Source organism: Ranitomeya variabilis, chromosome 1 (assembly GCF_051348905.1).
Source record: "Ranitomeya variabilis isolate aRanVar5 chromosome 1, aRanVar5.hap1, whole genome shotgun sequence".
Lineage (NCBI taxonomy): Eukaryota > Metazoa > Chordata > Amphibia > Anura > Dendrobatidae > Ranitomeya > Ranitomeya variabilis.
This window is the reverse complement of record NC_135232.1, coordinates 808,099,154-808,117,521: the sequence shown is the minus strand read 5'-3', so window position 1 is coordinate 808,117,521 and position 18,368 is coordinate 808,099,154. Positions and strand designations below refer to the sequence as shown.

At 40.5% G+C, this 18,368-nt stretch overlaps 1 protein-coding gene across 4 annotated transcripts in view; it reads left to right on the top strand.

Moving 5' to 3' along the window:
* Positions 1–18,368, top strand: part of CSGALNACT1 (chondroitin sulfate N-acetylgalactosaminyltransferase 1) — a 405,248-nt gene that overhangs the window by 318,995 nt on the left and 67,885 nt on the right. For all 4 annotated transcript variants that reach the window (XM_077274367.1, XM_077274359.1, XM_077274374.1 and 1 more), the window contains one exon: positions 3,078–3,953. In XM_077274367.1, coding sequence (XP_077130482.1) covers positions 3,323–3,953 — 631 coding nt within the window. In that variant the 5' untranslated portion in view covers positions 3,078–3,322. The remainder of the gene's footprint in view (positions 1–3,077; positions 3,954–18,368) is intronic.

Below are 18,368 nucleotides of genomic sequence, written 5' to 3'. Positions count from 1 at the left end.
CTGTAACTGGCAGTTTCTATATCCTCTCACATAGAGGTAATGTGACTGACATTAGCCTTTCCACCAACACACCCTAACTGACATGCTATTACCTCACACAAGCTTTGTTATACCGAGAATGTCCTTTGTTGCCTAATTTAACCAATCAGAGCTCAGATTAATTAACTGTAGCAAAATAGAAGCTGAGCTGTGATTGGTTGCTATTGTAGTTCCTATATGGAACATTTGTTGCTCTTGTAGTTTGTCTGCTTATTAATCAGATTTTTATTTTTGAAGGATAATACCAGATTTGTGTGTGTTTTAGGGCGAGATTCATGTGTCAAGTTGTGTGTGTTGAGTTGCGTGTGGCGACATGCATGTAGCGACTTTTGTGAGATGAGTTTTGTGTGGCAACATGCATGTAGCAACTTTTTGTGTGTCGAGTTGCATGTGACAGGTTAGTGTAGCAAGTTGTGTGCAGCAAGTTTTGCGCGTGGTGAGTTTTGCGCGTGGCGAGTTTTATGAGTGGTGCGTTTTGAGTATGTGCAAGTTTTGTGTGAGGCAACTTTTGCATGTGGTGCCACTTTTGTGCATGTGACAATTTTTCCGCATGTGCAAGTTTTGCGTGTGGCGAGTTTTCCATGAGGTGAGTTTTGCACGTGTGGCGAGTTTTGCGTGAGCCTAGTTTTGCATGTGGTGAGTTTTGCATGTGGTGAGTTTTGTGCGTGGCGAGTTTTGAGTGGCGACTTTTGTGTTTCGACTTTTATGTGGCGAGGTTGCTGTATGTGTGGTGAAATGTGTGCTGAGGGTGGTATATGTGTTCAAGCATATGGTAGTGTGTGGCACGTTTTGTGTGTGTGTTCATATCCCCGTGTGTGGTGAGTATCCCATGTCGGGGCCCCACCTTAGCAACTGTAGGGTATATACTCTTTGGCGCCATCACTATCATTCTTTAAGTCCCCCTTGTTCACATCTGGCAGCTGTCAATTTGTCTCCAACACTTTTCCTTTCACTTTTTCCCCATTATGTAGATAGGGGCAAAATTGTTTGGTGAATTGGAATTGGCAGTGAATCCTTTTGTGCGGGCCATTTTCTCACTTTCATTATAGTTGGCATTATTACCAAGGATTAGCGTTCTAAATACCTGGACCGTATTGTGGTCATTTGCTGCGCTGCTTTCAATATTTATAAGCGGAGACAAGCTGTTAGAAATACCAACAAGGTCACTTACCAGTTAATGTCTCCTTTTCAATACCGGACGATGTTATGTCTTAATTTTACTGTATGCCAGGAAATATAAAGAGTGGAATGGATATGTAAATTATAGGCAAATCTACGTGTTAAACATGCAGCCATGCAACTTGGACTTCACAGTCCCATGGATGTTCCTAATTTCCCATCCAGTGATAAATGTTGTCCTGTATTTGACCCTCACAGTCTGAGTGATTTACTTGCGGATAGCCATGCTTCCATTGGATGAGCAGGTTTTTGTTTTTTTTTTACAAGGATAGCACATTTAATCCCCTGGCCAATTTAATCCCTTGGTACCCCTTCAGCAAATATAATAATTCAGTGGACTGTGTGCTCATTGAACCAAGTTTATATTGACGTTTTACACGTTTTTTTTTATAAATATTTTTTAGAAATAAATAAATATATGCAGTGTGTATGTATGTATATATTTACATATAATTATATTAATTTATAATCTACATATATTTAATATCTAGAATTAAAGTAGACAAGTGAAGTTATTTTTTTTAGCAACCATATGGAAAGTAACATTTTGTATCAGACAGTGATGCACTCATAGAGCTCTGAAATAGGCATCCTGAATATGTCATTTACATGAAATCTAACTAAAAACACCTGAATATGTCTCTGTTTAAAATAAAGTATTACCGTAACTTGTCCCATAGAGTCAACAAACACTAGATGATAGCTTTGTATGGAACTATAGGGCATTAGTTAGTTAGTGTTAACAGAACCTCCACTGACAGATGGCATATAAGACAATAGGTTCTTCAATAATTACTCATGAGGAGCTATCGCACACCAAGTTTGTTGGTCACATTTAGCAGGATGAAGTCTTATGTAATAGCAAACGCAACTGAAGAAGCCATCTAATAAAAGTCAATTTGCACCTGATAATATTCCAGTAGTGTCACTGGTAGTATAGGTCTGTCGGACACTCATGGAGGAATCACAATATGGCAGCACCTTGCTACTCAACACATTCTCTATCAATGTCATGTGCCTTTATCTTTCAGCTTGGACCCTCTGCATGGTTCATTGGAGCAAGGCTCTCCAGTGATAGTTACTTGATATGCATGAACAGTCTCCAATCTCCATGAGTTGTCTCCTTCTTCAGTTTCACTCTTAGGGCTCTTCTCAACAGCTCCAAGCCTTGGTTGCACCAGATCCTCTCAGTCGGACTCTTTCTTTTGACATTGCATCATCTGAAGGCTTTTAGCCTATCAAAGTTGCTCATATTCCTTGTTCACATGCTCACTCTCTCATTTTAGCACCAATGTACAATATATCAACGACTTAATTTTTGTCTCCCACTTCCCCCACGGAATTTTGTAGCACAAAATGTATGACACGACTCTAAGCATTAGGCATAATTCACACAAGGAATCATGTATGAAAAACAGCTCAAAGACCTACTGATAGGGAATGTAGATTGTGAGCCTCAATGGGGACAGTGATGATGATGTCTGTAAAGCGCTGTGGAATATAATGGCGCTATATAAGCAACATGTAATAAATAAAACATATCAAAATAAGGTAGCTTTTTCAGAAAAAAGTATCAGGTGGCCGTCAAAAAAGGGCAAGTAGGAGGGGCACAACTCGCTCTGCAATTAAATAAATTCAACACTCATGGTGCCAAATTATAAATTAAGAATATCCCTTGTACCTGTATTCACATGTGGTTGGATCTTCTGATAAATAGAGTTAATCTCTATATAAATGTAAATTTGAAAGATCCACTTTAAAAGTTTTAATGTAGATATAGTGTTTTATCTAAACAAATTGTAAGATGGAAAATGTTAACTAGCTACTGACCTTTATCTATTTTTCCATTTATCTTCTAGATCTCAGATCATACATGACATCTGACCATCTTGGCTACCATGACAGTGCTGGCTCAGGAGCTTATGAAGATTTTTTTTTTTTTTTTTGGATATCTGAACCTTGGTTGACAAACGCAAGTCTTCCACGGATGGGACAGTGATGGTTCCAGTCCTTGATGTCAATGTGATTATGGATGAGTATTTTTCTTATGGACTGGTTTGTTTATTAGGAAGAAGATGATGGACTTCTTTTTTTAAATGCAAGTATGGTACGCCGAGGACTAATAAGTTGGATTTCTCGGGTGGGGATCATACTTGTCTGCCTTTGCTGTATTGTTTCAGTTTTGTATATGCTGGCTTGCACCCCAAGAGCTGAGGATGAACAGCTGTTACTGCCACGAGTTAATGACCCAACAGGCAAAGAAGGCTACCATGCCATCCTGCAGGAGCGTGAGGAAGAGCATCGGAATTATATTACTAGTCTGAAAAAGCAAATTGCTCAGCTAAAAGATGAACTTCAAGAACGGAGTGAACAACTTAAAAATGTTCAAGGCCACTCCAGTGATTCCCTTACAGTCGCATTTGATCATGCGAGTTCAGAGAAGACACAAACAGACCTCTTAGACTTCTTACATTCCCAAGTTAACAAAGCCGAAGTATATAGTGGTGTGAAGGTTCCCACTGAGTATGCTGCCATTCCATTTGATAGTTTTACTCTGCATAAAGTGTATCAGTTGGAAACAGGACTTACTCGCCACCCAGAAGAAAAGCCAGTAAGAAAAGACAAACGGGACGAGCTGACTGAGGCAATTGAGGTAGCCATGGAATCTTTGAACAGTCCTGAAGAGGGAAACGACAAACCTAAAAGAACGTACACATCCTCTGATTTCATAGAAGGTATGGTAATAACTATTTGATGGTTCTTATGAATACTCTGAAGATGAGTTTACATTTTGGAATCATTTTGTGAGTTTCTGTTTCTGTCAATGTGCATTTAGTCATTATATGCACTGCACATAGAGGTCCTTCTCAGCTAGTGCTATCGGCACTTTGCTAGATTTTCTACTTCCTACTATTGTGATTTTTAGAGAGAAAGATCCACCTTTTTTTATTCATTTGCTTCAGGAAAGCAGAATAGTCATATGCCCTTCTATTTTTGCAGAACTATATATATTTTTTATAAAAACATTCACAACATGTATAATTATAATTATATTCAAAAGTAAAACTTGACATGATTGGGATTGATAAAGCGGTCTATAAACCACTTAAAGGGAGTCTATCAGACAGTAAAAGCTAAGCACATAGCATTCAAAAATCATAGAATCACAGAATTATAGAATGATAGAGTTGGAAGGGACCTCCAGGGTCATCGTGCTCAACCCCCTTTCTCACTGAACCATCTCAGACAAATGTCTGTCTAGCATCTGTTTGAAGACTTTAATTGAAGGAGAACTCACTACCTCTCATGGCAGCCTGTTCCACTCATTGATCACCCTCACTGTCAAAAAGTTTTTGCGAGTATCTAATCTGTATCTGCTCCCTTTCAGTTTCATCCCATTGCTTCTCATGTTTCCATGTGCAAATGAGAATTATGATCCCTCTACACTGTGACATCCCTTCAGATATTTGTAGACAGCTATTAAGTCTCCTCTTAGCCTTCTTTTTTGCAAGCTAAACATTCCCAGATCCATTCCTCATTGGACATGCTCTGCAGTCCGTTCACCAGTTCACTCTTCTCTGAACTTGCTCCAGTTTTGCAATGTCTTTTTTTAAATGTGGCTGCCCAAAACTGCACACAGTGTTCCAGATGAGGCCTGACCAAGGAGGAGTAGAGGGAGATAATTATTTCACATGACCTAGACTCTATGCTTCTCTTAATACATCCTAGAACTCTGCCTTTTTTGCTTCTGCATCACACTGTTGACTCATGTGCAACCTGAGATTTATTAGTATACACAAGTTTTTTTCACACATGCTGTTGCTTAGTTCTATTCCTTTCATTCTGTAGATGTAATTTTAATTTTTCTTGCCCAGATGTAGAATCTTGCATTTCCATTGTATTAGTTGTTGCCCATTGTTCAAGCTTATGTAGATTCTTCTGAGTCTATTCTCTGTCTTCTCTAGCATTAGCTATCCCTAATAGCTTTGCATTTTCTGCAAATTTGATTAGTTTACATTCAGTTTATCATTTATAAAAATGTTGAACAACACTGGGGCCAGGACAGAGCCTTTTGGTATCCAAATTGAAACAATCTTCCAATTGGATGTGCAACCATCCATGTTCTACAGACTTCTTCATCACGACGAAAAAAAAAAAAAATTGTCCTGATGAAGAAGTCTGCAGTACTTTGAAATGCATCAACTAAAAAAATGATATTACCACTTGTCTGGACTTGAATGTATTATAATGATGACCAGCAGAATGGATCATCCACAAATCCTCTTTATCTGTGTCCCTAATAGTTATGTACATGTTTTGTCAAGTTATGTCATATATAGCAAGCCTGTTTAACCTGTTTGTACCAAGATGAGTCACTCACTATCAAAATGATCAGGAATAACTTATTGATAGATGAAGGTCCAACTGCTGTGACGTATACCAATCCAGAGAATTGGGCCTTTCAGAACCACATCTGAATGTAGCGTTACTTGAGCATGTGCACCTCAACTTCATTCATTCATTCATTCATTCTGGATTCCTATGGAACACGGTGGGCATCCTTCAAATATCTTTGTAGATTGTGAGCCTTCGCGGGCAGGGTCCTCACTCCTCCTGTACCAGTTATGACTTGTATTGTTTAAGATTATTGTACTGTTTTTATTATGTATACCCCTCCTCACATGTAAAGCGCCATGGAATAAATGGCGCTATAACAATAAATAATAATAATAATAATAATCTTTGGTAGTTCCAAAGAGAATGAGTGGATTAGAGACGTCATGCTTGACATCCACTCTACTCCGACAGAACCTATTCTGGTAGCCTCATCTGTTGAACCCTTAACGATCAACAAATCATCCACTATGTACTTGGTAAAAACCCTTTAGTAATTATTGCTAGTTAATATCCCAACTCCTTTAAACTCAAAGATAGGATTTAGCCGCTATGCCATTTAGAAATAACTTGCAAAAGTTTGATGAAATTATGGATAATAATTAATGGAATTTAGTTTAAGGTATAGAAAAAAATGAATAATTTAAAATGTTATGTTTTATATCCCTTGTACATTACTTTTTCTCTCCTGGGAATATAAACCACCACCATTATAGCTCGGTATGCCTTCATAAACTCCATTTTTTTATAGGAAAATGTTTTCTTGATTTATAATTTAATAGAACTGCTCTTCTTTTGTTCATTGAAGTCCTAGAAAATAATGACATGTTTGTGTGCAATGTCCTTCTGTACAAAGATGGATGAGCAGATTTCTTTTGCAACCTTTCCTTGCAACCTGTTTGTTCCCTCATTCAGTATGAAAATGAATGTCTGACTTTTAATATATGATGATCAGCTCAATGTAAATTCAGTCTGACATTTTTAAGTGAAAGCTATCAACTTGTCTGAAGCACTTAAGTCACATTAAAAACCCTGTCTTGTTCTTTGCGCTTTTTCTGCATATAAGTATTGTTTATCTGTTACAGAAATGCAAACACTTATTGCTTAGTTTTCATATATTGGTTAGGTCTGGCTATTAGTATGCATGGCATTACATTCAGCACCTTTAGTTTGGTTAATAATTCTACAACATATCGGCATAAGGTGTGTACTTGTTCCTTGCCTTCTTTAGTCTTACAGTACCTATGTAGAGTATGTATACTATGTTCACAATCTGAAGCGCCTCAGATGCAGATGTGAAGGTAGCCTAAATGTTAAGCGACATAAAAACCCCCTGCAGACTGTGAGCCCTCGCGGGCAGGGTCCTCCCTCCTTATGTAAATGTGTGCCTTGTTTTTTGCTCATGTTTAATGTATTTGTCTATATTTGCCCCCTTTTTCACATGTAAAGCACCATGGAATAAATGGCACTATAAAAATGTATAATAATAATAATAATAATAATAATAATAAAAAATAGCATAGCTTGCACCCTACTTTTCCCGATTAAATGATGGACAACATGAAGGAAACCCAATGGACTACATTACAGTCAATTGGGGCCATCATGATGCATGGGAACACAAAGGGGTTTTAATAGAAGCAAAATTGATTTGTAAGGGCTGCAAAGTTCTTCTGTGACCCCACTGAATATATTTACTATTTTTTTATGTGGGAGAGAGGGGGATTAGGGAAGAGTCTCAAACTGCTTTTTATGTACGTCCCTGCCATTTCATTAAGATTTTTTAAAATCTGTTGAGCAGGGCCGGACTGACCATCTGGCAATTCTGGCAAATGCCAGAAGAGCCTGTCTGGTCATGGGCTGCATTGTCTGCTACGTTGTTAACAGAATCAGTGTTTTCAAGACACTCATACTGTTAAGAGTTGTGAAGGAGCACAAAGTCTCTGACTCCGTCACTTACTCCAGCCAGGCCATGGGTATCATTAGAAATACTAGTCTTGTAGAAAATCTTCCTTTCCTCCATCCAGGGTAATATTAGTAATGTATCCCATCTGATTCATGGGGATGGGGACAACATGGGCCTGTGTGATTTCAAATGCCAGAGCTGAATTTAAGCCCCAGTCCGTTTCTGCTGTTGAGGTAGATCGGCTCACTCGGCTGCACACAGAGGTAGACACAGGAGCGCTGTCTCTTTAACTCTTCCCCTGGTTTATTAAAGGTACTGCATTGACCAGTGCAGAGTTAGCAAAATAAACACGGCCTTTCTGGCCTAACTTAAAACAAAAAACATAACAAATGGCACAGTCTGTATTGCTGCGGAGATCTGCCCGCTCAGGAAACCAACATAAAAAGGTTCAGCTTTCCTTATCACAAAACACAGTTCTGGAGCTCTCATTTCCAGGCACACCCCACGCTCAATGAGTCAGAAGGCTATGTATTTGCCTTCTAGATTCTACCATGGGGTGGAGATATGGTGAACAGCCTACCTCCCACTCTTTACCTGTTCACTAAAACCTAACCCTTAACATGGACGATTAAACCCTCTCAGCACTTAGTCTGCTGGAGCATTTTCCTAGGTTCATATCACTGAAGCTAACAACCTCAGTGACACATATTTCCCCTCCAGTACTTTGCCAGTGACTTTGTCACCTTGTATATGTGCACGTAGTATGATCATTTTAATATTCTCGCCTATCTCCGTCTTTACTGGTTTCCTGCGCCGTACTTCTCAGTGATGTCTCTTCAGACCACTGTTCAGATTATCTGGGTCATCCTACACTCTGCATGACCTAAAAGTGGATTTTACAATGTAATCCTATGGAAAGAGAAATGGAGTGTGAGCTAGAAGCCAGAGCATCTGAAGACCAGTAACGTCATTGACAAGAGGAGTCGAATGAAGCTGGATCCCTGGGAAACTGATAGTAGGGGAGTATGTTAAAAACAAACACTATATTACAGATTTATTTTTTTTAATCTTCATGTGAGGGCTTCTTTAAAGGCTGAGTCACACATAAAGATATCGTTAACGATATCGTTGCAACGTCACGCTTTTGGTGACGTAGCAACGATCCCGCTAACGATCTCGTTATGTGTGAGAGCGACCAACGATCAGGCCCCTGCTGGGAGATCGTTGGTCATTGGGGAATGATCAGGACCATTTTTTGGTCGCTGATCACCCGCTGTCATCGCTGGATCGGCGTGTGTGATGCCGATCCAGCGATGTGTTCACTTGTAACCAGGGTAAATATCGGGTTACTAAGCGCAGAGCTACGCTTAGTAACCCGATATTTACCCTGGTTACCATTGTAAAAGTAAAAAAAAAAACAGTACATACTCACATTCTGATGTCTGTCACGTCCCCTGGCGTCTACAGGGTTAAAACTGCTTTCGGCAGGAGCGCTGCTAATGCCGCGCTGCTGCCGAGAGCTTCCCTGCACTGACTGTGTCAGCGCCGGCCGTAAAGCAGAGCACAGCGGTGACGTCACCGCTGTTACTGCCGGCGCTGACACATTCAGTGCAGGGAAGCTCTCGGCAGCAGCGCGTGCATTAGTAGCGTTCTTGCCGAAAGCAGTTTTAACCCTGTGGACACCGGCGGGGGACGTGACAGACATCAGAATGTGAGTATGTACTGTTCTTTTTTTTTTTTTACTTTTACAATGGTAACCGGGGTAAATATGGGGTTACTAAGCGCGGCCCTGCACTTAGTAACCCGATGTTTACCCTGGTTACCCGGGTGCTGCAGGGGGACTTTGGCATCGTTGAAGACAGTTTCAACGATGCCGAAGTCGTTCCCCTGATCGTTGGTTGCTGGAGAGAGCTGTCTGTGTGACAGCTCCCCAGCGACCACACAACGACTTACCAATAATCACGGCCAGGTCGTATCGCTGGTCGTGATCGCTGGTAAGTCGTTTAGTGTGACTAAAGGTACCTTCACACGAAACGATATCGCTAGCGATCCGTGACGTTGCAGCGTCCTGGCTAGCGATATCGTTTCGTTTGACACGCAGCAGCGATCAGGATCCTGCTGTGATGTCGCTGGTCGCTGAATAAAGTCCAGAACTTTATTTGGTCGTCCGATCGCCGTGTATCGTTGCGTTTGAAAGCAAAAGCAACGATACCAGCGATATTTTACACTGGTAACCAGGGTAAACATCGGGTTGCTAAGCGCAGGGCCGCGCTTAGTAACCCGATGTTTACCCTGGTTACCAGCGTAAAAGTAAAAAAAACAAACAGCACATACTCACCTGCGCGTCCCCTGCCGTCTGCTTCCTGACACTTACTGAGCGCCGGCCCTAAAGTGAAAGTGAAAGCACAGCGGTGACGTCACCGCTCTGCTGTTAGGGCCGGAGCTCAGTCAGTGTCAGGAAGCAGACGCTGGGGGACGCGCAGGTGAGCATGTACTGTTTGTTTTTTTTACTTTTACGCTGGTAACCAGGGTAAACATCGGGTTACTAAGCGCGGCCCTGCGCTTAGCAACCCGATGTTTACCCTGGTTACCCGGGGACCTCGGCATCGTTGGTCGCTGGAGAGCGGTCTGTGTGACAGCTCTCCAGCGATCAAACAGCGACGCTGCAGCGATCGGCATCGTTGTCGCTATCGCTGCAGCGTCGCTTCGTGTGAAGGTACCTTTAGGCTTAAGGGACATTGTTTCTAGAGGAGAATGTGCCTGATAAGGCACCTGACTGAGATCCATAAAGTGGCAGGTAGAATAATTGTGGCTTTGTTATCCAGCCTTTGAAAGCCATTCTGTACAATTGAATAGCTGCAAAGTCATTGGGTCCTACACTAATTAATGCTGTATAGTCAAAAATTTTGTGAAACCAGTCAACATACTAGCATGTTATACTGATCATCCCATGTCTAAAAAGTAAAATAATTGTAAACTGTCTGACTTTAAGGATACTTACTATAGCTACAAAAACGGAAATCACCACGTATATAAATCTCTGTACACTAGTGAGTGTCACGTAGTGTCAAGGGACTGTAAGCACCTACACGATTCCTCAAATTAGGGGCGCCTTAGTCTATCCTTGTCCCCCAGATTACCCCATATGGTAGAGATGCTGGGGTCTGGTACCCAGCTATGCTTCTAACCTAACCCTTATCTGATTCCTCATCCCCCCAGGGAGGTCAGGGGCTGAAGTGTGTAGGAAAACACTAACCATACAGTCAGGAGTCTGAATACTTCTGACCATGTGATATTTCAGTTTTTCTTTTTTATAAAATTTGCAGAAATTTCTATATTTCTGTTTTTTTTTCAATCAAGATGGGGTGCAGAGTGTACATTAATGTGAAAAAAATGAACTTTTTTGAATTTACCAAATGGCTGCAATGAAACAAAAAGTGAAAAATGTAAAGAGATCCAAATAGTTTCCATACCCACTGTATATCAATAATGTAATGATACATAGACTGCAGACAAATTGCTGTTACTGGATGAAGAGTGTCAGTTGAAAGCAAACTGTTTTGGCCAATGTATGTCAATAATGACTGACAGATCCTTCGCTTCCTTCATGGTTCTCTGTTACCCTACAGTGCCAGGTGTAGGGGTACCACCAGTTGACTTATACATCACGTCACCTTCTGTTAATTAGAAAACTAGACAAAGAGCTGCAGGCTATGGTTATCCAAACTATGTATTTGTATGCAAGATAGAGTTTAATATTGAACATAAATCTTATTTAGGATTGGATATTATTTAGATCAGTTTATTTACAATTTGCTGTGGTTTTTTTTTCCATTTTTTTCTTTCATTGAAAAGTGTGTAATTACTCAAAATTAGCCTGCAGCTTTTGTACTTCGTCATTATAAAAAGCTGTAATTAGGCCTGTTGAGAGCTTAACAAAACACTTTGATTACAAGTAAGGGATACCTATAGTGTGTGTTGTCTTCTTTTTCATGTTCATTATAGTGAAATTGTCCTTTAAAGTGTAGGTTCAACACATAGTCTGGCATCACACAGGAATATGTTTTATAAAAGGGAAAATGTATATCTACTCTTGTAGAGCAATCCTATTTTTGCTTGATAAAACTGCACCCAAACAGACCTCTGGTACGGTCTTAGCTAAATTCTATAGTGTATATGTACATTAAACACATATCCACAGCAATAGCCTATTCTACCACAATATTTAATGTTATTATTTTTCTGATTATGATCCCTTGTAACCTAACATGTTGAATTTTTTTCATCACCTGGTAGATAAACTGTGACGTGTTCGGCATTGGTACATAAGACTATGGCCACAACATTTTTGGCATTGGTAGAAAAGTCCATGGTTACACTATATTCAGCATTCAGCATACAAAAGACTTCTGGCGACAGTGTGTTCAGCATTGGTAGATGAGGTTATGGCCACAGTATGTTTAGCATTGGTACATAAGACCAAGGCAGCCATTGCCTTATGTACCAATGCGCAGCAACGTTTAGCATTGTTATGTAAGACCAAGGCCACACTGTGTTCGGCATTGGTACAAAAGATCAAGGCCACACTGTTTTGGCATTAGTACATAAAACCATGGCCATACATAGTAACATAGTAACATAGTTATTAAGGTTGAAGGAAGACTTTAAGTCCATCTAGTGCAACCCATACAGTATTATTATTATTATACATTTTTATAGTGCCATTTATTTCATGGCGCTTTACATATGAAAAGGGGGCAAATATAGACAAATACATTAAACATGAGCAAAAAACAAGGCACTAACGGGTACAGAAGGAGGGAGGACCCTGCTCATGAGGGCTCACAGTCTGCAGGGGATGGGTGAGGATATACTAGGAGAGGGTAGAGCTGGTTGTGTGGTGGTTCAGTAGGTTAAGGATCACTGCAGGCTGTAGGCTTGCCAGAAGAGGTGAGTCTTCAGGTTATTTTTGAAGGTTTCTATGGCAGGTGAGAGTCTGATGTGTTGTGGTAGAGGGTTCCAGAGTATGGGGGAAGCACGGGAGAAGTCTTGGATGCGGTTGTGGGAAGAAGAGATGAGAGGGGAGTAGAGAAGGAGATCTTGAGAGGATCGTAGGTTGCGTGTAGGTAAGTACCAGGAGACCATGTCACAGATGTATGGAGGAGACAGGTGGCTTTGTATGTCATAGTAAGGGTTTTGAACTGGAGTCTCTTGGCGATAGGAAGCCAGTGAACGGCTTGGCATAGGGGAGAGGCTGGGGAATAGCGGGGAGACAGATAGATTAGTTGGGTAGCAGAGTGTAGGATGGATTGCAGTGGTGCTAGAGGGGAGGCCAGAGAGTAGGAGGTTGCAGTAGCCAAGGCGGGAGATGATAAGGACGTGCACTAGTGTTTTTGTGGTATCTTGGTCAAGGAATGCGTGGATCCAGGAAATATTTTTGCGTTTGAGATGGTAGGAGGAGACAAGGGCTTGGATATGTGGCTTGAAAGAGAGGGCAGAGTCGAGGATCACCCCGAGGCACCGGGCATGTGGGATTGGGGAAAATGAGCAGCCATTGACATTGATGGATAGGTCTGGTTGAGGGGTAGAGTGAGATGGGGGAAAGATTATGAATTCTGTTTTGTGGTGAGGTGTGATCTTGACAGGAGGGTGGAGAGCTGATCCTCTGTCATGGTGGAGAAGCTGGTTTTGGAGGAACAGGGTTAAGCAGCTAAGAGGGGCATTGAGCGCTGTGGGCCAATGCTTTCTCTGATCGTATCGATCTTCTGTTTAAAGAAAGAGGCAAAGTCTTCAGCAGAAATGAGAGGGGAGGGAGGAGGTGCAGGGGGATGGAGTAGAGAATTGAAAGTGTTTGAAAAGCTGTTTAGGGTTTTGAGACAGGGATGATTTGAGAGATGGGAAGTTTGTTTTGCGTCATTTTTATGTGAACTACCGTAAATGTGTCATCTTTAATGAGGTTGTACAGAACTGAACTATTGATGAGCTACCTGCATCCATAGGATAGGTCACCAATGTGAAATCAGTGGGCGTCCGACACCCTGTACTCCCACTGTTCAGCTGAAAACCACTCCAACAGTGACTGAATATAAGCGATATATGAGGAGTACCACTGTGCATTGCTTACTGACTGCTGCCAAGTACGGCACTCCAGTCACTTGAATTAATGATAAAGTGCAACGCAGTAGTGGCTACTAAGCAATGAATGGGGCTTCTGTGTTATGCCCCATAAATTGCCTAATTCTGTGTGCTGTTGGATTGCTTATCAGCTAGTTAGTTGGGCTAGCTGGTGTTGGACACCCATCAATCTCCAACTGATGACCTTTGTCATAAATAGGTAATCAATAGATCAGTCATGGACAGCCCCCTTCAAGCCATCAATACATATAATATCAGTCCACATATGAATTGGGTTTAAGGCTACTCCCATAGTCCTATGATGAAATTTAAACATGCACAATGTTTTACTCCCACAAGTAATAAGCTGCTGCCAAGTTTGCATTTTGGCATAAACAAGCCAATTCCGCATGTTTATAGGGACGACTGGAGCCATAACTGTGTGATGAATGAGTGTTTGTCTGACAGCTACTTATTGTAGGTGACCTGCTTTTGACTGAGCTTGTCACTTATTAACCCTAATTGCTTTTGATCTAGTTCTGTTGGAGGTTTACAAGGGTGTTGTCATCTATTTCCTGTGGAATGGGTGCTTGTAACTTGTGTAGATAAACCAGCACATCGACACAGAGTATACACAGAAGATATGTGCTATACATGGAGAGAAGCATTGTGTCTCATTGTAAAAACATATATTTTACAGTAAAATTGAAAACCTCTACTTAAAGTAGTGTTTAATGATCACATGCATGATAAATTTGAGTAATTCTATTGCTTTGTTGCATGATTTGGTTTGCATCCACCAGATGGACTTTAAATCATTTACATTTTTCTGCAATTTAAAAATAATAGATTATCTGTGTCCAACGCTCTACTGTATGTTCAGGGATGACACTGGGAAATGAATCATCATTTTGCAATATTTTTTGTTACGTTTGGAAAGTGGAAAACAGGATGTCAGAAATTGTTTCACTAAAAGTTTTGGTTTACATATTGTTAGCTTGGATAAAGATTACTTTTATAAAATACATTTTAAGAGGAAAAAATAAACAATAAAATCAGTAGGAAAAAAACCAAAAGTAATAAACACTGCTCACCTCTTCTTTCCACCACAGATCTAGTAAACTCAACAATGTTGTTTTGACATTGCTGTGCACATGTTCATTCTTTTTGGCGTTTTAGCCCTGTTTTAGTTAGATTCCAGGTGGAAAAAGATGTAATGTGCACATACTCTTACTGTCCTTGGACGTATGGATACGTCATGGCAATTTTGTGTTCCCAGAGGCTGTGCGGGCACAATCACCGCCGGGTGTCAGCTGATTCTGACAGCAGACCCTAGGCTTTCAGTGCCAGGAGCAGTGCCCGCACCGCTCCTGGCATTTTAACGTCCTAAAAGCTGACATCGCCAGCAATTATTCCAGCAAATTGTGCATTCAAAAATGAGCATAGTGCAATTTCTCCACTTATCCATGCAAAATTTGAGTCTAAAAAAACATTTTTGTGGGGAAAATGTGATTTTTTATTTTTATTTTCACTGCTCAGTGTTATAAAATTCTGTGAATCACCTTGGGGTTCAAGGTGCTCACCACACATCTAAATAAATTCCCTCAGGGATCTAGTTTCCAAAATGGTATCACTTGTGGGGGGTTTCCACTGTTTAAGCACATCAGGGGCTCTCCAAACATGACATGGCGTCCGCTAATTCTTCCAGCTAATTTTACATTCAAAAAGTCAAATGCCGCTCCTTCCCTTCCAAGCTCTGCCATGTTCCCAAACAGTGATATTCTCCCTCATATGGGGTATCAGTATGCTTATGAGAAATTGCACAACAAATTTTAGGGTTCATATTTTCCTGTTGCCATTACAAAAATAAAAAAATGGGTCTAATGTAAAATTTTTGTGACAAAAAGTTAAATGTTGTTTTTTTTTTCCTTCCACATTCCAAAAATTCCTATAAAGCAGCCGAAGGGTTAATAAACTTCTTGAATGTGTTTTTAAGCACCGTGAAGGGTGCAGTTTTTAGAATGGTGTCACTTTTGGTTATTTTCTGTCATATAGGCCTCTCAAAGTCACTTCAAATGTGAGGTGGTCCCTAAAAAAATTGTTTTGTAAATTTTGAAATGACTGGTCAACTTTTAACCCTTATAACTTTCTAGCAAAAAAAAAAAAAATTGTTTTAAAAATTGTGCTGATGTGAAGTAAACATTTGGGAAATGTTTTTTTTTAAACTTTTTTTTGTGTTATATGACTCTGACTTAAGGGCATAAAAAAATAAAGGTTTGAAATTTGTAAAATTTTCAACATTTTTGCCAAATTTCCATTTTTTTCACAAATAAATGCAAGTCACATCAAATAAATTTTACTACTCTCATGAAGTACAATATGTAATGAAAAAACATTCCCAAAATAAGTGGGATCCGATGAAGCGTTTCAGAGTTATTACCACATAAAAAGACATTGGTCAGAATTGTAAAAATTGGCCCAGTCATTAACGTGCAAGACAGCCTTGGGGGTAAAGGGGTTACAGTGCAGACTTTGATGTTATTATGTCAGTTGTGCCATCCATTGCCTTTATTTTATCCTGGTAGGTCTACCTTTTCCTAAATATTATGTCATGTAACCTTCCATACCCATGATCTCTGTATAACCCAGGCCCCACCACTGATTAGTAGCTTTCTGCCTATGCACCGTGTACACAGAAAGCTGCCAATCAGTGGTGTGGGCAGGGTAATAAAGGGCTCAGCTTTCAGAGAACTGCTAGTTTCACAGCAGATATGTGATATCAAAACTGCAAAATAATAATAATAAAATAAGTGACTCGTTGCTGAAATCAGGGTAGCAAAAACTTGGTAACAGATTCCCTTTTAAAAGGTTGTTGCACAAAGCGGTTTTATGCCTTGTTAACCCCGAAAAGGCTCTACACCACGACTCCCATTCGTCATTAGAGCATATACTAAATATATACTAAAGACTGCATTTTGTGCACTGTATTATAAGACAATATCTACCCTTGTCCTCAGCCCTTTTCTAATACATTTGTCGTTGCTCATTGTACATATTTCATGAGATATTGATCCATGACGGAATAATTTGGACGGGAGTAAGTCAGTAATTTCATTAAGGCAAACAGAAAGACCCAATCTCTCTTACTCTACAGCAATGTCAATTGATGTCTTTCTCTCCTGCTTTTCTTTGGCTGGGTTAGGAAAGAAGAGTAAAAAAATATATATATTGAGAGGGAAAGGACAGTGGGTGAGGGGAATTGCACTTAGCAAATTAAAGTCGTAACTTTAACATTTGGATCCTGGCAGAGGCTTGAATTTAAGTAATGATGTTGATTTCTTGTTAGGCCATTTTCATTTCAGGCTCATCAGTGGGCTCTTGATGTATGACCTATTAAGGATTGGGATGATTGCCAGATCTGCAATCTAAACTAATCTTTCTTGTGCAAATGCATAGGTGAATTATGGTGGGAGAATGATACTGCGGTCTTCCAAACTAGAGAAATTCGAAAGAAATCTTAATGATCTCAGGCTGTAAAAAAAAACCCCCTGCTAATTATTATAGATTCATCATTGCAACCTATTCCTTGTGTTTCTATATTGTGTATTTATGGTATACCTTATAAAGAATTTATGTATTATGCACATAATCTAATGCAATTTACCAGACAATTGTGTACATTCTATAATCGATAGTTTTTTGTGTGTCTGACCATGCAGAGCTGCTCCAGTACATGGTGGGCACATACTATAGCCCCTTGCCAGGGGAAGAAGCATAAGACAATTATAAGTAAGTGAGACAATGTATAATCACTTATCATATAAGTATATGTTTTTAAAATAACAAAACAAGGCATACTTGCCTTACATCACCCTCATGGATCTGGCATAGGCCTCTCCAAGAGTCTGTTGATTTCAGTATTGACTGGCTGTCAACAGGAATTCTAAAGCCTGTGATTGGCTGCAGTGATCATGTGACTGGAAGAGAAACATCAGCTGACCAGTCTTAAGTGGTCTGTGTGACATCTAGACTGCTCATAGTTTGCTTTTGGAGCTAGCACAGATCTACTTAGTGGGTTGTGCTGGATCCACAGGAGTGACCTAGGTGAATGAGGGTGAGCATGCTATCTTTCCTTATATTTAAAAAAAATCCATGCATAAGATTTTTTTCCCCAATGTCACATAACCCCAGTAGTGCTGATGAGAGGTGCATAGTCAAAATCTAATATACCTCAGGAGTCCTAGAAGAGACGAAGTGCAGTTGCTGCTCTTAGATTGCACCAGTGGTCAGCCCCCTTATCCAGGGCCAACGTTGGGGGCAGGCAAACTAGGCAGGGCCCCCAGCCAGTGGCCTGTCACTAATAGTGGCACACCATGCAGCCGCTATGGGGTCCGTGAGTCAGAGGGCCAAGCACCGGTTCCCCCCTGCCCCACCACACACACATCGCACATTCAACTTCATAGATGCCAATACAGTTGGAAGCAATGACGGAGGAGAGCGTGTCAGGTGACGCTCCCTCTCCCATCATTCCTTCTCTGCATCTGTTGCAGTGGGCATGATTATGCCACTTCATCACGAGCCACGCTGTGCCAGGCAATACAGCTGCTGAGTAGACGCACTGCAGAGACGGGGGGAGAGGAGAAAGGGGAGAGTTGAGTATTGTATTTTTTTTTTAATCAGTGCGTATATGCTGGCCATAATACTGCAGGACTATGGAGGCTGCATTGTACTCTAT